Below are 21082 nucleotides of genomic sequence, written 5' to 3'. Positions count from 1 at the left end.
ACAATGCCATCTATTGGCAAAAGAAAAGAAAATACACATCAGAATGTAGTTCCGTATATAATACCAAATGGTGACAAAATCTGAAAGTAGATCTGTGTCTCGTCCGTAGTTACCAGTAAGCTGGGTTGCATACTTGGAGGGGATTGTTTCCATTGTAGATGCCTGGCAGATCTAGAGGTAACTACAGGACAAAATATTCCCCCATGGACATGAAAAATGCTGTTTCTTGTGTTTTGGAGAAAGGATAGTCTGCATACAAGCCATCTAAAACTTACACGACACTTCAAGATCGACTGAAGGTTACACCTTCTGTAGCAGAAATGCCACAAACCAAAAGGGAAGACCATTTATTCTTTCGGTGGAACAAGAGACTAAACTAGCAAATTACACCATAAGAATGCAAGAGCTTGGTTTTGGGTTAACTGCCACAGATGTGCGAATTGTCATCCCAAATGTCAACCCTAAATGCTGATAAGCAGAGTTCTTTTAACTCAGACAAGGGTATTATAGGATGGGTTTGGTAGGTTGGCTGCAAGGAAAGATACGGGCTTGTAGTGCAGCAAACTAAAAACATGTCTATGAGTAAGGCTATTGCGTCCACAAGAGAAAATATGAATGGTTTTAACAACGATATTGAGCAAGGACTAGAGGATACAGGATCACAAAACAACCCAGAAAGAATCTGGAATCTCGATGAAACTGGGTTCAGTTTTGTTCCAAAAGCCTCAAAAACGGTTAATCCCAGAGGTGCAAGCAGGGTAATGTAACAGACGACTGCTGAAAGAGGCGAGACGACAACAGTTCTTCTCAACATAAATGCTGATGGAGAAAGTGAACCAAATCTGGTTATTTTTAAGGGGATGCGTTTTGCAGCTGATATTCAGAAAATTCTCCACCTAAATGCATCATAACTATCTCCAAAAACGGGTGGAGTATTTCTGAGACCTTCATGAAGTTCCTTCAACATTTCCTGTCACTTGTTCCTTCCGCGAGATCCATGTTGTTGTTTAAGGATTGTCACCATAGTCATCTGTGTGATGAAGCACTTCAATTCAACGAGGAAAATGAAATTTGTTTTGTTACTTTCCCCAGTCACACTACTCACTTGTAACTCTTGGACGTTGGAATATTTGGTCCACAGAAGGGATCATGGAGGTCAAAATTTCAATGTCACCTCAAGACGAAAGGCCTTAAACCAATGCGACAGGACTTTTTTCTTTCCTCAAGGAAGTTCTAAACGAAACATAGTTTCCCTTGAAGATCACCTTCGCTTTCGCCAAGGCAGGTATTCATCCTTTGAACATAAACGCAATTCCAGACATTGCTTTCAAACTTAGGGAAGTCCATGACGTAGCAGAAAGAGAACTTCCAGCCCTAGCTAGCAACGGAGGACTTCCCCCAACAGTGTCTGCTCCAGCTCCAGTCGCCAATTCTGAAATTCCTGCAAGAAATCCAGCTACAAGCCCAGACGTAAACGCAATAATTCTTACTCTATTTCACCCTTTCTGTCGGGTGCGAGAAAGAAGAAGTGATGCACATACAACACGGCTGTTCTACAAAGAGGACTCCAGAGCTGCTCTTACTACTTTGCACCAGCTACAGAGGGACTCCCAAAGGAGACGAATGGAAAAAAGTGACTACACACAGGCGTCCACTTCAGGGGCCAAACCAAAGCCCCAGAAGAGGAGACCAACGACTCATTTGCGCGTTTCTTGCTCTGGACATTTTAAGGACGACGTTCGGGGAGAACACTGGATAAAATGCCTACAGTGTGGCCAGTGGTTTCATTTCAAATGTCAGAACTTGGCAGAATATGAATGGGACCTCAAATGCTTAGGGTGTACCGCAGAGTGTGACTCAAATATCCATCCCTAATGTTTTCTGGTGCATCACGAAATTATACGAGTGGAATCACGAAACTATCCGAGTTCACACCGCATTCTAGGGAAAAAACATATTTTTATTCTCATCTTACTAGTTCTAAAATAATAATATGTTTGAAACTCTTTATTTATTTCACGCCTTCCGTAGCCTTGATCTGTACCTTACTTCTTTGGTATCGTAAAAGTCATTTGACCTTATTATCACGAAATTAGCCGAGCTTGCCTTACATATTGGATATGTCATGATATTATGTTCCATTAACGACTCTTAACTATGCACATCATAATTTTAAATAAATATTTTAATAATTTTAAATTTATCGTAGTAATATGTTTCGGACTTCTTAATTGTCCGATCCTAATTTTACGTCTGTTTATCCATGGTGTAAGCCAATACTGAAAGAGTTTTCGATAACATTCAGCTTGTACCTTACTTAAATTTATATCCATGCTCCAATTATTTTTATTATTCTAAATTATATAGACTTCCGAAAATGACAGATTAATTTGCCAAAACCGATTAAGTGGAATAAAATATTTGAACTGTGCATCTGACAATTGATCTTATTTTGGGAAAAATTCTTACTATACCCATTTCTTCGAAGTTGTTAGTCTCATAATACTGCGAAAGAGCATCCTCACAGCTTGGAAGTATGGGAGGCATCTCAGATATCGTATTGGTACAGCACATGTTGTACAAAGGCATGTTCCAGGTTAGAATCCCAACCTGGATATACAATTTTAACTTATGACCTTCAGTCAATGAGGTACAGAAGCTACACAAACCCAAACAATTAATTTTCAGCCTTACAAATAAAGTCAAATATTGCGTGCATTGCTGGTGGATGACCCTAGGAGTTCAGCTGCGTAAATGAGAAATATTTCCTTCATTCCCATCCACTGAATACCCTTCCACTAAAAAAAATTTGAAAGTTTTGTCTTATGTCTATGATCTGTATTCATTCACGTAGATTGTAATGTTGTTGTTTTTGTTGTCTTGTATATTAAGTCAAATAGAAAAAATAATGTAAGACTCAGTGAAAATACGTGTCCTTCCCCTTACCAATAACGTCTAAGTGGCTACCAAGACTAATGTTATCATCTGGCTAATGTATCTTCCATCAACATCATTCTTATCACCTGATCACATTGGTCCTTGCATTGATTAAAATCTATCCTACAGATACGAGAATCTGATATATTACGTGACTTAATTACTTCGTTAATTTGTTGAAACAGTTGTGGACTTTGAGTTTAGCACACAGTTTACACAAGAAACATAAGGCAACTGAATGATACTGATCACATTAAGATTGATTTTGCGTGCAATTAGCCAATAATTGTATATATAGCTATATAAACAAGTTAACGGCAATATTAAAAATGTACTGATGCTCGTAAACTCAATTTGCTACATTCTTTCCTCACCTGAGATGTGTATTGAGAGAGACGTGCCAAACTTCCACCAAAAAAGGCATCTTCTTTGTAAAGTGGTCGAAATGCTGTAGGAGTATGACTGCTACGAGCACTGCTTTCTGATGTTGTACGAACACGGTGAGGTTTTTCATCATCATGTGCTACTGAACTTGGTCGCTTGTGGGCTAAAGACCCAACAGACGCTCGCATGTTATTGTTACCTCCTATGCTGTTTGCCGATGTTGTCATGTCTCTAACCATCTTCATGCGAAGCAGAAGTGGTAGTTCTGCTGGTTCTTTTGTTGCTTCTGGCTCCACCTTTACTCTCACGGGTTTCAACGGTCTAAAAAGTGCTCCAAATATTGCACAGTTTAGCACAAGACCTGTTACAAGAGATAATACAGTTCATTTATCTGTAGATATAGTAAGAAGCAGAGAAAACTGTTTGAATTTTAGTCACATATTTTATTGCAAATTTTAATAATTTGGCCCCCATATTTATCACACATAATATCATTGCCACTCTACATAAATTTAATCCTAGGAAATTTTCTACTCTAACTCTTACAGTCCTTTCTGTGAGTTAATTGAAATACAGTGTTTTATTAATATATAAATAAAACCTCCTCACCCGCTTGTATAAGAAAGGTTCCTCTCCACCCAAAGGTATTTATCAGGGTCGACGATAATGGTGCGATCAGCATTGTTCCAATACCAGATCCACACACAGCTATTCCAGTAGCTAACGCTCGCCACCTTTCAAAATAAAAGCCAACAGCTATCACTGCAGGAACATATACGAGTCCAAATCCAACACCTGTAACAGCAATAGTTGGGTTATTGAAAAGTGTAAACCAGCTGTGAATACCAAAGAGTTACAATCCTAAATAAAGAACGATATCCTTAAACTGGAAAACTAGTCACAATTAAACTAGGAATAAGTATGCTCTTCATATTCAAATAATAATTCACACTTTAAAACAAACAAAAAAGATTTGGTATGTAGAAGTGTATATAATAGCAACCTTCTAGTGAAAGAAACAATATTTATGTTATAAATTAATAATCAGAAAAAATGTTATGACCACTGATACAGAATTAATTAAACAAGTTCGTACTATTCAATATAAAATCCAGTGGAAATGCATAAATCAGACTTACAAAATGATGGAGCACAGCAATCAGTCGTCCTAAGCAAATTTAGATTTCTGCTTTGGCCTAGCCATTATCAATGCTAAAAAATACGAGAAACACATAGTCTATGCACTTCTTATATTTTTTAGCATTGATAATGGCTAGGTACTAGCCGAAATCTGGATTTGCTTTAATAAAACCTGAAAGGGAAGGACAACTGATTGCTGTGCTCCATCATTTTGAAAGTCATGTCACAGTCGTTGGGGGCATTCCACTTTCCTAATGGAAGGTAACTTGCATAAATCATATTAAATTACGTACAGAAAACACAGAAATTGTCACCGAATGATCTTGCCTGAGAAGGCACTTGGTTTCACTATTCTGGCCACTCTGATGACCTACCCTGTATTTTCTGTAAATCGTACTAAACCTAGGAGCGACGTCATTGAATTAGTGAAATTATATTCAACATCCTCTCTAGTGTATGCATACTGGACCAGTAAACATTCTTGAAAATGTACAAGGAGCTTCTGATGGTTCCTTTCCACCACTATTATAAGTATTACAAGTATATTTAAAAGAAGAAAAAAATTGAAACAACAGGGCTCTTCAGTATTACCACAACATTTATGTATAAAAATATATCTCTGATAGAGCATACTGTATAATGCAGCTAGAAATTGTCGAAAGACTGTTATTCTCATGCGGTGACATGAGTCAGTTCTTAATAAATGAAAAGAAAGGTGATGGTTTGGAGACAATGTGACACAGTTTTTGTGTTAAACTTCTTGCTAACATTTACAAAGGATCCTTTGTGAGGTAATGTAATTGTCTATTAGCACAATATAGACTTAATTTCTTGAAATCTGTTCAGAAGGTAGAGATTGGGAAATAAACGGATGATGGTATCTACAAAACGTTTACCACGATCATCATCGTCAACAGTAGGAGTACTGCACAATTGCTGTATTGGTCACTAAATTAGGAGCCACTAGCAACCAGCTAGTGGCTCCTAATTTAGTGACCAATGACTTTATTTGGCGCATTCCGCGTAGAACCCATCACCAGATGAACTTCTTGGCGATCAAGTATATGAAGACAGTATGTAACAAACAAGGCAGCTGCTTTTCGACATCACTGTTAACTTTTATTATTTTGTTTTGCGTTTGTTCTTGCACAATATATTAGTCTTGGGATGGATGACTTTCAGGCAAACTTTCATACTTGTCTATTAAGTTACTCCATTTTTCGTTGAAATTCATCTCCACTAGGTACAATCAGTAAAATGTCATAAAGGTGGTTCATATATGTTCTGTTAACCCGCACTCCTACTTTGTTTCCCTAGCATAAGGCCTGAAAACTCACTCTAGAACTGCTGAGAATATTTTTATGGTATGGAATCCCTTTCCTGCTTTTTCCTTCAATTCTGATTTCAATCACCCTCACGGTGTCTATGGGAGTTCTATGATTGACATACGTGTGCTTGTCTCAGTGGCCCAGTGGTACGAATGGAAAGTTTTTGGGTTCGATACCTGGGCAGTCTTAAAGTTGTTACCTGCCACTTATCATTTTTCGCCTTTGGCACTGTCCGTAAGTGTGAAAAATGGCGAGGTGCACTGCTTTAAACTTTAGGCCCCTGGCAGGATAAGTCAGCTCAGAGGTAGGAGGAGAGCCACTGTCTACAGTGTTATGAGTTTCATGACAAAAGACAGCAATTTGCGTAACACAGTACGGCTTCTAGTGGTATTCGTGCTGGGACCTCGGCTTTCGGAGCAAGCAGGAAAACCACATGTAGGGGAACACGAATGTAGCGCATTTGTAAAATCGTAGGCGTTTCCCACAAATAGATTGTTTACAAAACGTGTTTAATTGTACGAATTTTAAGGTGTTCGTAACTTAGAACAGTTTTGTTTCCAAGTGTATTCCATCAAGATGAGCAAGTAAGCGTGGAAAAAAAACGGTTCTACAACGGATAGTTTGTGAAATGATTTGTATGGCCATTGTGCTGCATCATTGCCGCTGACATGGCTACAGGCGAGCGATTCTGCCTTCCAAGCGGAATCTGCTAAACAAGCTGACACAACGTATTATCTCCACAATTTGATTACAAAATAAGGATGTATAGGACGATTGCCATTACGAATTGCTTGAGGAAGATTTAATATGACCATACCGTGATCGTCTGATGTTGTCGCAACCGTCTCGATGACCGTCAGGTACTGTGTTGTAGGTAATGCTATGGGACGCATCATAAAAAGAGGTAGATCAGTGGGACTTTCTGCATCATGCACAGAATGCAAAAGAGTCTTTTGTACATTTTACATTTCTCTGCCGTAAAATGTGTAAGAGAAGAGACGTTTTTAACGTTGCGGGAGGCTTTTTTCCGTAACCCGTAAGCCTCGAAGCAAACCATGCATATTTTATCATGTCAATGAATGCATATATATTATTTTTGGGCAGACAACTCGCTTGTAACTTGCAATCACTCCACGGAATTTTTCATTTGCCGGAAGAAATGTGCGTGTTACGGTTGATGTAAATACAACGGCATACATTCTGGTGCTATGGTGATCTTACTTTATTAAATAACTACTTTACGAAATAAAATATTTACTTTATTAAATAAACTATACGTCTTTATGAAGTCTACTTGGAATGAAGAACGTTTCGAGCACTTTTAAACTTAACCAATCCAATTCATTTTGTAAACCGACCGTTGCCTACAGTTTTGCAAACACGTTACCTACATGGTCTCCTATGGGTACTTAGTTTCCACTCTTGGAAAGCCGAGACATCAGTCTGCGACATGACCACTGCAGCTTTCCGATGAATTCTCTAACAAGCACAGGTCCCAGGGACGCTCGGCTGAATGCTCCACACATCGTATTGCCACGTGTATGACCTGCATTCTGCGGCCATTCTCCTGGAAGGCAGTGTATGCTTGTTATAGTGTCACATCAACCGTGAGTCATCTGATTAGTCAACATGTTTCAATTGTTCCCCGATTTGAACGCGACGTTCCCATGCTCTCTGCAGTCGTAACTGACGACGCTATTGCGTCAACAATGGCACATGTATGAGTGCTCAGCTGCGAGGACCAATTACATATCTTAGTATGAGAACGTAATGGAATAAGGAATAAAAATACACTTAGGAGCAACTGAATTACGGACAGCTACTGTACCAATCCTCCGGCATGGGGCGGTGCCGAAACAAGGTCATCCTGCTCCCTTAGCAGAACTGCCCAAGCTGCCACAACTATCCTCACCCCTGCCTTGTAAAATTACCTTTCTGCAAGTTTTTTCTACACAGATTTAGGCAATTTTGGTATTTTGTAAGCAGCTTTAATAAGAATGAATAATTATTGAAAAATATTACTTAAACGAACTGGATTGATCAAAGATATAGCATACAACAAATAACATATGTCATTATAGTAAATAAATTACAAATTATATTAACTCTGCAATTGCGTGGATGCAAAACTAAGTCTATGCCTTATTGTTTATGGCAGATACTGTACATTTGTTTTAGTATAATGTATGATAAAGAACAGAATTTATATGCTCTTTATAAATTCTTAATGCTGCATAAGTTATTAATTAGAAATAAAAGTAGTAGGTCTATAACTGCGGAATGAGAAAATATACCTTTTCAGGAATTGTGTGTTTCTTAAAATTTTATTTGCCATTTCCTTATTTTGAGCAAAATAACCTCATCAATTATGTCATTGAAGTCATGTTTACTAGCTGTGTCGTAGTCTATCGACTAGATAGCCAAGTTAGACAATTTGCTTTCAGCTGTACTCGAAGTTATGTAGTCTTTTGTCACTCTTAATTTTGTGAAACGGCGTTCACAAGATGTCGCAGTTACTGCCATTGGTGGTATTACCCTCAAAGTTATTTCGATGTTTGGATAAACATCTCTTAATCCGTACTCTGGAAAAACTTCAAAATTTCGAAATGGGAGGCCATGTCAATGACCTTCATTAGCCCACTCACCTGGAACTTGAAAACAGTTATTTAATTAACCAGCCCCAAAATGTATCAATAACTTTGCTATTATTGACACCAAAATTACTGTACTTTTTTCAGTCAGTCCCCAGGGCTGGCAATTCCTTCACCAGATCGTCCATCCAGCGCTACCTTGGTCGTCCTACGGAGCGTCGTTAGGGAATTATAATCAGATCAAACTGTGTGCTTTTCGCTCACTTATTATTCCTCCTCAGTGCAGATGAAGTGAGCCTCACATTCATCCATATATCCAGCCAACCTCTTCACCCCTGTCAACTTTGTAACAGCAAAACTGCTTTATTTCTGTTCCCCTTTTTCACGTGGTTGCTCAATAATTTTCTCCAAATTAGATAACAACATCGATGCTACATCAGGGGTAGCACTCTTTCCCTGCTTCCCCCTGAGACGCATCTCGATACAGTTCTCTTTAACCAGAACTTGGAAAAAATCAGAAGGCTTCGGTTAAATAGAATAATTGAGTGAGCACCCGCTCGCCGACCATTGAAACCCCAAAATAACGTAGCAAAGTAGCACGAACCCCGTTGCTGAACGTAGCGAGCTGTGTAGTGTATAGGCGGTAGCCGTAGGCCTATATGTTATTTGTTTTTTTATACGTTATATGTTTATTTATTAGCCGTTAAGCATGTTTACCATGCAACTGGCTTAGTCAAAATACATTTTACATATTCATGAAAGTATAGTTGTTACTAATTTGTACATTATACATTATGCTTTATACATTATGCATATGTGTATGCATATCTTGTCCACTGAACTATTGATCTGTTTGTGATTGTGTTTCCCAGTGACTGCTATGTTAGTGACACAGTTGTTTGACTCTAGCCCCAGCAATAGCTTGGAAATATGTAAAATAAATAGTTTATGTCATGATGTTTTCAATAATATTGTTACAGGTGCTCAATTTGTAATGTGTTTCGTCAACCTTCATCTGAAAAATGATAACAAGACGTGCAGAAGACAGGTAAACATCTGACATCACGTAGATCGACAAATCGATATTGTTGTTGTTGTTGTGGTCTTCAGTCCAGAGACTGGTTTGATGCAGCTCTCCATGCTACCCTATCCTGTGCAAGCTTCTTCATCTCCCAGTACTTACTGCAACCGACATCCTACTGAATCTGTTTAGTGGATTTTCTCTTGGTCTCCCTCTACTATTTTTATCCTCCACGCTACCCTCCAATGCTATATTTGTGATCCCTTGTTGCCTCAGAGCATGTCCTACCAACCGATCCCTTCTTCTAGTCAAGTTGTGCCACAAAATCCTCTTCTCCCCAATTCTATTCAATACCTCCTCATTAATTATGTGATCTACCCATCTAATCTTCAGCATTCTTCTGTAGCACCACATTTCGAAAGCTTCTATTCTCTTCTTGTCCAAACTATTTATCGTCCATGTCTCACTTCCATACATGGCTACACACCAGACAAATACTTCCAGAAACGACTTCCTGACACTTAAATCTATACTCGATGTTAACAAATTTCTCTTCTTCAGAAACTCTTTCCTTGCCATTGCCAGTCTACATTTTATATCTTCTCTACTTCGACCATCATCAGTTATTTTGCTCCCCAAATAGCAAAACTCCTTTACTACTTTAAGTGTCTCATTTCCTTTCAAGACACTGTCCATTCCGAACAACTGCTCTTCCAAGTCCTTTGCTGTCTCTGACAGAATTACAGTGTTATCGGCGAACCTCAAAGTTTTTATTTCTTCTCCATGGATTTTAATACCTACTCCAAATTTTTCTTTTGTTTCCTTTACTGCTTGCTCAATATGCAGATTGAATAACATCTGGGAGAGGCTACAACCCTGTCTCACTCCCTTCCCAACCACTGCTTCCCTTTCATGTCCCTCAACTCTTATAACTGCCATCTGGTTTTTTGTACAAATTGTAAATAGCCTTTCGCTCCCTGTATTTTACCCCTGCCACCTTCAGAATTTGAAAGAGAGTATTCCAGTCAACATTGTCAAAAGCTTTCTCTAAGTCTACAAATGCTAGAAACGAAGGTTTGCCTTTCCTTAATATTGCTTCTAAGATAAGTAGCAAGGTCTGTATTGCCTCACGTGTTCCAATATTTCTACGGGATCCGAACTGATCTTCCCCGACGTCGGCTTCTACCTGTTTTTCCATTCGTCTGTAAAGAATTCGTGTTAGTATTTTGCAGCTGTGACTTAATAAACTGATAGTTCGGTAATTTTCACATCTGTCAACACCTGCTTTCTTTGGGATTGGAATTATTATATTCTTCTTGAAGTCTGAGGGTATTTCGCCTGTCTCATACATATTGCACACCAGATGGTAGAGTTTTGTCACGTCTGGCACTCCCAAGGCCATCAGTAGTTCTAATGGAATGTTGTATACTCCCGGGGCCTTGTTTCGACTCAGGTCTTTCAGTGTTCTGTCAAACTCCTCACGCAGTATCGTATCTCCCATTTCATCTTCATCTACATCCTCTTCCATTTCCATAATATTGTCCTCAGGTACATCGCCCTTGTATAGACCCTCTATATACTCATTCCACGTTTCTGCTTTCCCTTCTTTGCTTAGAACTGGGTTTCCATCTGAGCTCTTGATATTCATACAAGTGGTTCTCTTTTCTCCAAAAGTCTCTTTAATTTTCCTGTAGGCAGTATCTATCTTACCCCTAGTGAGATATGCCTCTACATCCTTACATTTGTCCTCTAGCCATCCCTGCTTAGCCATTTTGCACTTCCTGTCGATATCCTTTTTGCCTGCTTCATTTACTGCATTTTTATATTTTCTCCTTTCATCAATTAAATTCAATGTCTCTTCTTTTACCACGGATTTCTACTAGCCCTCGTCTTTTTACCTACTTGATCCTCTGCTGCCTTCACTACTTCATCACTCAAAGCTACCCATTCTTCTTCTACTGTACTTCTTTCCCCCATTCCTGTCAATTGTTCCCTTATGCTCTCCCTGAAACTCTGTACAACCTCTGGTTTAGTCAATTTATCCAGGTCCCATTTACTTTAATACCCAACTTTCTGCATCTTCTTCAGTTTTAATCTACAGTTCATAACCAACAGATTGTAGTCAGAGTCCACATCTGCCCCTGGAAACGTCTTACAATTTAAAACCTGGTTCCTAAATCTCTGTTTTACCATTATATAATCTATACGACACCTTCTAGTATCTCCAGGCTTCTTCCATGTATACAACCTTCTTTCATGATTCTTGAACCAAGTGTTAGCTATGATTAAGTTATGCTCTGTGCAAAATTCTACCAGACGGCTTCCTCTTTCATTTCTTACCCCCAATCCATATTCACCTACTATGTTTCCTTCTCTCCCTATTCCTACTCTCGAATTCCAGTTACCCATGACTATTAATTTTTCGTCTCCCTTCACTACTTGAGTAATTTATTTTATCTCATCATACATTTCATCACTTTCTTCATCATCTGCAGAGCTAATTGGCATATAAACTTGTACTACTGTAGTAGGCGTGGGCTTCGTGTGTATCTTGGCCACAATAATGCGTTCGCTATGCTGTTTGTAGTAGCTTACCCGCACTCCTATTTTTTTATTCATTATTAAACCTACTCCTGCATTACCCCTATTTGATTTTACATTTATAACCCTGTATTCATCTGACCAAAAGTCTTGTTCCTCCTGCCACCGAACTTCACTAATTCCCACTATATCTAACATTAACCTATCCATTTCCCTTTTTAAATTTTCTCACCTATCTGCCCGATTAAGGGATCTGACATTCCATGCTCCAATCCGTAGAACGCCAGTTTTCTTTCTCCTGATAACGACGTCCTCTTGATTAGTCCCAGCCCGGAGATCCGAATGGGGGACTATTTTACCTCCGGAATATTTTACCCAAGAGGACGCCATCATCATTTAACCATACAGTAAAGCTGCATGCCCTCGGGAAAAATTACGGCTGTAGTTTCCCATTGCTTTCAGCCGTTCGCAGTACCAGCACAGCAAGGCCGTTGTGGTTAGTGCTACAAGGCCACATCAGTCAATCATCCAGACTGATGCCCCTTCAACTACTGAAAAGGCTGCTGCCCCTCTTCAGGAACCACACGTTTGTCTGGCCTCTCAACAGATACCCCTCCGTTGTGGTTGCACCTACGGTACGGCCATCTGTATCGCTGAGGCACGCAAGCCTCCCCACCAACGGCAAGGTCCATGGTTAATGGGGGGAGGGACAAATGGATAGTCAAATCGAAATCAGCTGTATTTTGACCGCCATCTTGTCGACTGCACTACAGAACTGTTTGTGATCGTGTTTCCAAGTTACTGCTATGTTAGTGACAATTTGTTAACAATGACCAGTAGAGGCACGGAAATGGAGGCGCCCCAGGGCATCACTACGAGTCTGGCACACCAGAAGAAAAAAGTGTGACCGTCACAAAACATTTTCATGCTAACATCAGTCCAGCATCCAAAGTGACATCAGCCCTTACTAAGTTTTCTCTTCTTCCACAGGATGGCCACAGAATTCACGAAAAGACTATGTAACATCTGTATGGCCTTATTTTAAAGTTGTTTTTGTAATGCCATTTAGCCTGAATATGATGTTCACCTCGAAACATGTAGCTAAATAAGTAAGTAATACAATAGTTGACGGTCGAAAAATAATCAAAATGGCTTCAAATTCATGAAAGAAGATATTATTATACTCGTATATGTTGTAGTATTATATACAGATTCTGGGAGTTTCTTATTAACGTAATACAATTATATTTTGCATTATTTGAAGTTCTTTACATATAAGAGTGCTCTCTCTCGGGAATGAGTTTCTCCGATTTTATGACATATGTATGATTAAAAAATGGATTATGAAGTTGCTATGGGTATAGCTTGGTTGTATGTTAGCAGAGTCAGCAAATGTGGATACGATATCTTATTTGTGGTCTCATATTGATCTGTAGCGTACCCCGAAGACTATGTTAAGCTGAAAGGTGATAGTTTGGCTGTGTGTGGGTAAAGTAGTATGGAAGACCTCAGTTAATTCGTTTATATTTTTAATGATGGAAAATAATAAATATGTGCAAAATATTGAGATAGAGTGTGTAATTAAAGTGTAATACACTCCTGGAAATTGAAATAAGAACACCGTGAATTCATTGTCCCAGGAAGGGGAAACTTTATTGACACATTCCTGGGGTCAGATACATCACATGATCACACTGACAGAACCACAGGCACATAGACACAGGCAACAGAGCATGCACAATGTCGGCACTAGTACAGTGTATATCCACCTTTCGCAGCAATGCAGGCTGCTATTCTCCCATGGAGACGATCGTAGAGATGCTGGATGTAGTCCTGTGGAACGGCTTGCCATGCCATTTCCACCTGGCGCCTCAGTTGGACCAGCGTTCGTGCTGGACGTGCAGACCGCGTGAGACGACGCTTCATCCAGTCCCAAACATGCTCAATGGGGGACAGATCCGGAGATCTTGCTGGCCAGAGTAGTTGACTTACACCTTCTAGAGCACGTTGGGTGGCACGGGATACATGCGGACGTGCATTGTCCTGTTGGAACAGCAAGTTCCCTTGCCGGTCTAGGAATGGTAGAACGATGGGTTCGATGACGGTTTGCATGTACCGTGCACTATTCAGTGTCCCCTCGACGATCACCAGTGGTGTACGGCCAGTGTAGGAGATCGCTCCCCACACCATGATGCCGGGTGTTGGCCCTGTGTGCCTCGGTCGTATGCAGTCCTGATTGTGGCGCTCACCTGCACGGCGCCAAACACGCATACGACCATCATTGGCACCAAGGCAGAAGCGACTCTCATCGCTGAAGACGACACGTCTCCATTCGTCCCTCCATTCACGCCTGTCGCGACACCACTGGAGGCGGGCTGCACGATGTTGGGGCGTGAGCGGAAGACGGCCTAACGGTGTGCGGGACCGTAGCCCAGCTTCATGGAGACGGTTGCGAATGGTCCTCGCCGATACCCCAGGAGCAACAGTGTCCCTAATTTGCTGGGAAGTGGCGGTGCGGTCCCCTACGGCACTGCGTAGGATCCTACGGTCTTGGCGTGCATCCGTGCGTCGCTGCGGTCCGGTCCCAGGTCGACGGGCACGTGCACCTTCCGCCGACCACTGGCGACAACGTCGATGTACTGTGGAGACCTCACGCCCCACGTGTTGAGCAATCCGGCGGTACGTCCACCCGGCCTCCCGCATGCCCACTATACACCCTCGCTCAAAGTCCGTCAACTGCACATACGGTTCACGTCCACGCTGTCGCGGCATGCTACCAGTGTTAAAGACTGCGATGGAGCTCCGTATGCCACGGCAGACTGGGTGACACTGACGGCGGCGGTGCACAAATGCTGCGCAGCTAGCGCCATTCGACGGGCAACACCGCGGTTCCTGGTGTGTCCGCTGTGCCGTGCGTGTGATCATTGCTTGTACAGCCCTCTCGCAGTGTCCGGAGCAAGTATGGTGGGTCTGACACACCGGTGTCAATGTGTTCTTTTTTCCATTTCCAGGAGTGTAGTATAGAGATAATTTTTATTATTATTTGATCATGTATTGATCATATTTCATTCAGTCAGTTATCATATACTAAAATATGTTTGCCTAAACAACTACATCGTGATCATAATTATGCATTTTCCAAAAAAAGTATCCATAATCGGCTCTGAGCTCCAAGAAATCGGAGACAGTGACAGTACATTCGTCAATTTTCTGATTAAACTGATAACCTAGACAACAGTGTGTACTACAAACAGCCTGTCATTGGACTGATAATTAATGGTTACATTCATTGGCTTCAGACTATTACCGTCAAGTCAAATCTGTAACTATATTACAGATCGGCCTGTGACCACACTCGAGATTAATTACACTCGAACCTTGTATCTTAACAAATTTCAGTTACACGTAGCCGAAGCTCCATGCAGCACAATATTGAATATTGATAGGTCTAACTTTTTACGAGGGTTGAATGAAAAGTATTGCCTCCACCTTCGTCAATTGCGTTTGGATGGGAATATTTTAATAAATCAGATGCAGAAATAATCCTTAGAATGTGATCATTAATTACCAATATTCACTTTTCCACATAATCACCAGCCAATTGGATACATTTCTGCCAACGATGAACGAGTTTTCTTGAAGCCGACACTCTGTTTCCGCACCCACAGTCTCACGGTTCTCTTAACGTCTTCATCAGAAGCATAATGATGTCCCCGCAGATCATCTTTCATTATTGGGAACAGATGGAAGGCAGACGGTGCGAAATCTGGGCTGTATGAAGGATGCCATACGGTTGTGAGATTCAGTCTGTGAAGTTCTGCTGTGGTGGCACGTGAAGTGTGTGACCTGGCATTGTCATGCTGCAGGAAAACATTTCCCTTTTCCTTCAGGACACTTGTTAGCAGTTGTTTCAAAGTTCACATCGTTGTGATGTAACACTCTGAATTTATTGTTGTTCCACGATCAAGGGACCAACATGGATAACACCATCTGGGTCCCAGAACACTGTGGCCACTATTTTTCCAGCTGAGGGCTGCGTCTTGAATTTCTTTTTCTGGGACGAGTCTTTGTGTCGATATTCCATACGTTTCTTCCCCAGGTCGTAATGGTGTACCCACGTTTCATCTTCTGTCACAACTAAATGGAGAAAGGCATCACCTTCATTCTCGTAACGCGAGAGGAGTTCCGGGTAAATTTCAAGTCTGTGCGCTTTCATTGCAAAATTCAGCATTCGGGATACCCATCGTGCACAGATCTTCCGATGGCCAAGCAAACCAATAATGTGACCCATACGTTCTTGTGAAATGTCGATTGTGCTTGCATTTTCTCTCTGAGTGATACGACGATCGTCCTGAATCAACCTGTCAACATTTGGCTTGTGAAACTCGGTGGTTGCTGTCACAGGTCGTCAAACTCTTTGTTTGTCACGCAGATCAGATGTTCCCGCCTCAACATCTTTAAACTTACTCGCCCAAGGACGCACAGTACTCACATCAACACAATCGCCAAAAAATGCTTTCATTCTCTGATGAATCTCCTTTGGGGTGACACCTTCTGCTGTCAAGAATTCAATGACTGGACGTTGCTTAAACTGCATTGGCCGACCGTCTGCGCAGGGTATCATACCTTACACTGTAACACACAACCGTTCAATACTAAGGCTTCCCGCCAACTGGAGCTGTAGGGAAGAGGCTACGGAACAAGCCAGTACCTGCCATATACCAACGCTGCCAACTGTTGAAGAGTTACGAAGGTGGAGGCATTACTTTTCAGTCATCCCTCGTACAAAGCTTTCTCCAACAGGTGAGTGATATTACTTGCGTCAACAGACAAGTTATGGACGAATGTCATCAGATGGCGTTAGTTACAGACATGAACGTAGCCCAAACAGCGTCACATATGGATGCACATCCTCGCAACGGCGAGACACAACTATTGGCGGGGCCTATGTCGTCACTTTGGCAGTATGGCCCTCGTCTGGGACAATGTCAGACACTGTACATGCGACAGTGGTGTGGACGAACAGGCATGTGCACCACATAAACACAATTGATCGCTGTCATATAGTGGGTACCCTAGGTGCGACAGACCTAATGCCTGAGGTGTTTGTAAGCATCAGTATTATCACATGCCAACATAATAGGGAGGAGAGATTAGGGCTTTAAGTCCTGCAGACGATGAGGTCGTCAGAGATGGAGAAAACGCTCAGATTGCAGTAGGAGGGGGAAAGAAATGGGCTGTACCCTTTCAAAGGAACCATTACGGCATTTGCCTTAAACGGTTTTGGGGAATCCCGAAACAGCTAAAAGTGGATGGCTGAATGGGGATTTGAACCGTATCAAGGGTGTACTGTGAGGGACTCAGTTCGGGGACAATAACTGCCAACAGAGTCAACCGAGATGCTGATGGCAGGTGTGGTCGTCGACTATCTCGGGCAGTAACAGCAGATAGACGGTCACTGTACAGCAAATCGCTCATTAGTTGAATACTAGACAATCATAGGATACAGCAGGCACCAGCAAACATGTGCTCCTCTGCTCACAACACAAACCAGAGCACAAATGCGGGAACAGAGCCACTATATTCTAGGTCACCTGGATGATGTGTCGCGTTGTACTCCGATGTCACCGAAGGAATACGTCAATAGCCATACGCTATGCACTCCAGGGCAGAGGTTAAGTGTGTGCTAGAACTATTCTTGAAATGATGTATCTACATCCTGTCGAATCAAATGCATTGCTTGCTGGTGTCCTGCAACTGCAACAAGACAATGCACAGCCTCACTGCTCTCAAAATGTCTCATAACTGTTTAGGAAACACTGCAGTGACATGAAGGCGACTTTGTGGCTCCCCAGGTCAGATTAGTGTGAGATGTGAGCAACACCGTAAGTGGTGGACGGAAATTGGTTTAGGACGTGTGGAGTGCATGCCACGACGTGTGGTAACAGATGTTGCTATAGGCTACTTGATCGAGCTTTCCATTTCTGTTACATTTTGTTCTGTACCTAAGGAACTCCAGAAATTGCTATAAAGGAAGGCTTTCTAAACCAAATATCACAGCGGCCATACCAATGGTACTCAAAGCTGCAAAATAAACATAGGCATCGTCTGGAAAATATTGCTTCTCGTTACTGTAACAATCAGAAAAAAAGTGTACTGAAACACAAACACAAAACAACGCTTGGCAGAACGCCGAAAACAGGCACTTTCTGTCTTCGCCTTTTTCACCTACCATTTAGAGTATAATTCCATTCTGATTCATTTTCTGTTTCCTACTGCCACAAAAAAGTTCAGTAAATCGCACTTCATAATTAGTTATGTAAATGGTATGGTTAAAAAAATAAGCATCATCTTAGAAGCGTTTATATCACTAAAATCTGCTTAAGTAACATGCTACAGTACTAGTATTGCTTAAGCTATTATGAGTAGCGATTTTAAAATTCATACATTAACTAACTTTAATTCATTATTTCGGGGACATCGATCTTACCTCCGAGAAATCCATATCCTATACACAGGTAAATAACACTATTTGCGAAATAACACAAAGCGAATGAAATACATCCCAGAACACTTCCTAGTATTGCAACTACTCGGAAACCATATCGGTTGGCAAGAGCGGACACAAAAGGACCTGTAACAGAAATAATCAAATATGTACAACACTCAATTTTAATAAATGAAATCTGAAATAAAAAATTATTAGTTTTCTTACAAACGCTATGCAATGAGCTCAACAAAAGTCAAAAATAAAAGCAATTTGTTGATGAAATAAATTTAACGTGCATAAGAAAGTACTTGGTCTATTGTTTATAATCGTTCCATTTAAACTTCAGTCATAAAACACGCCTTACATTCTGTGCGTCTCTTAAAATAATAGAGAGTGTGAGACGAAATGTTCCATTACTGATCAAAGGAGGGTCAAAGTTGACAAATCTACACTTAATTATATACGACACCATGGCTATGTTTGCAAGGTTTTGGGGATTAATTGCATTTATTTCACATTGTTATGCACATCATAGTTGAAACCTGCAGTATTTAACGTAGATGAAAAATAAAAGCATTTAATTGGGGTTGTTACAAAATTAATTTAAAGACGGTTTTTGAGTCTCTCATAGAAAGTAGAAAAGGGAAGGAGATTAGTATTCAACGTCCTGTCGAACCGAAATCATTAGAGATGGACCTTAGCACTGACTGGGGAAAGGCACGGACGTTGTTCTCTCTAGAGGAACCATCCCGGCATTCACCTTCATAGATTTAGGGCAATCTAAATCAGGATGGCTGTACTGGACTTTGGATCCAGTTACTCCTAAATGCGAACTGAGGGCAATGAAGGAGAGAAAGCAGTCATTAAAGGCTCGAGCTCGGACTGAGGAAGGACGGTTAAGGAAATCGGCAGCGTTCTTTTTGTGGAAGCAATTAGGCATTAACCATAAGGGATTCAGAGAAACCACGGAAAACATAGAACTGATTGGCTGGACGGGGATTTATATCGGTCTCCTCCAGAAATGCTAGTCGAATCCACCGTGCTGGCCACATTTTTCACTATGTCCGGTTACGGCTGACTTGTTGTTTTGCCCGGGGCATCCAAAATCGGAGAACTTCTAACATAACAGACAAAGGTCGTGGAGATAACATTTTTAGGTAGCTCGAAAGAATAAAATACCAGAGTATTTAAGACATTAGACTCAGGATCGGTGTAGCGATCTACGTTCAGCCATCCGTGGTTTCCCTAAAACACTTCAAGTGAGTGACCGGAAGTTCTCTTCAAATGAGTGTACGCCCGCATTCCTGTCCCATCTGTTTACATTCGAGCGAGAACTCCGACATCGACGGGAAATAGAACCGCGGTCTTTCCCGCTAAGACGTGGAGCAGTTTAGGCGCCTGACTCACCCGCCATGAGGTAGAAACCGGACAGCAGAGAGCCGACGATGGCGACGCGCGGCTTGGACTCGCCGAGGTCCCGCGAGATGTCGGCGAGGAACATGCCGAACGACGAGATGATGCCGTCGACGATGAGGTTGCAGCAGAAGCCGGCGAGCATGACGACCCAGCCCCAGCCGCCGTCGGGCGGCACCACGGCGTACGCCGCCTCCGCCTCGTCGTCTGCGTCCTCCACTTCCTGCGCTGCCTTCTCGTCCTTCAGCAGCGGCTTCTCGTTGTTCACCGTCCTGCACACCCAAAACACTTGCTCCTAACTGCACTCATTTTTCGAAGACAACTTTACAGCAGATCTTTAATTGCTAATAGTTTCTGGAAAACATTCTTTCGAAACTACTCAATTTCTTTATGCATTTGGTCATTAGTTGTTTCGAGGTTGAGGCTTCATTACGAAGTGCTAATACTCGTTGAAGCCAGCCTCTTTTGTCGTCGTACTGCTTGTCATCCTCACGAAAAACGTTTTTTTAGCGCTAAAATACAAATGAAGCTACATTTTTGAAAGCGAGTTCTCAATTTTATCGTAAGAATGTAAAAACTTATTGTCGCTACTGTATGTACTCATGGGTTGTATATGTATGTTTATATGTGTGTATGTTTATGTACACTCCTGGAAATTGAAATAAGAACACTGTGAATTCATTGTCCCAGTAAGGGGAAACTTTATTGACACATTCCTGGGGTCAGATACATCACATGATCACACTGACAGAACCACAGGCACATAGACACAGGCAACAGAGCATGCACAATGTCGGCACTAGTACAGTGTATATCCACCTTTCGCAGCAATGCAGGCTGCTATTCTCCCATGGAGACGATCGTAGAGATGCTGGATGTAGTCCTGTGGAACGGTTTGCCATGCCATTTCCACCTGGCGCCTCAGTTGGACCAGCGTTCGTGCTGGACGTGCAGACCGCGTGAGACGACGCTTCATCCAGTCCCAAACATGCTCAATGGGGGACAGATCCGGAGATCTTGCTGGCCAGAGTAGTTGACTTACACCTTCTAGAGCACGTTGGGTGGCACGGGATACATGCGGACGTGCATTGTCCTGTTGGAACAGCAAGTTCCCTTGCCGGTCTAGGAATGGTAGAACGATGGGTTCGATGACGGTTTGCATGTACCGTGCACTATTCAGTGTCCCCTCGACGATCACCAGTGGTGTACGGCCAGTGTAGGAGATCGCTCCCCACAC

General features: G+C 41.7%; 1 protein-coding gene across 1 annotated transcript in view; it reads right to left on the bottom strand.

Moving 5' to 3' along the window:
• The window catches only part of LOC126469691 (monocarboxylate transporter 3-like), a 378620-nt gene that overhangs the window by 87371 nt on the left and 270167 nt on the right, over window positions 1-21082 (bottom strand). Inside the window, exons 2-5 of the mRNA XM_050096857.1 lie at window positions 19840-20117; window positions 18433-18576; window positions 3931-4116; window positions 3312-3682 (exon numbers count right to left, since the gene is read on the bottom strand). Of these exons, the coding sequence (XP_049952814.1) occupies window positions 3312-3682; window positions 3931-4116; window positions 18433-18576; window positions 19840-20117 (979 nt within the window). The remainder of the gene's footprint in view (window positions 1-3311; window positions 3683-3930; window positions 4117-18432; window positions 18577-19839; window positions 20118-21082) is intronic.

This window comes from Schistocerca serialis, chromosome 3 (assembly GCF_023864345.2).
Source record: "Schistocerca serialis cubense isolate TAMUIC-IGC-003099 chromosome 3, iqSchSeri2.2, whole genome shotgun sequence".
NCBI classification, from domain to species: Eukaryota; Metazoa; Arthropoda; class Insecta; order Orthoptera; family Acrididae; genus Schistocerca; species Schistocerca serialis.
The sequence above is the reverse complement of the archived record's forward strand: the minus strand, read 5'-3'. Positions and strand labels throughout refer to the sequence as shown.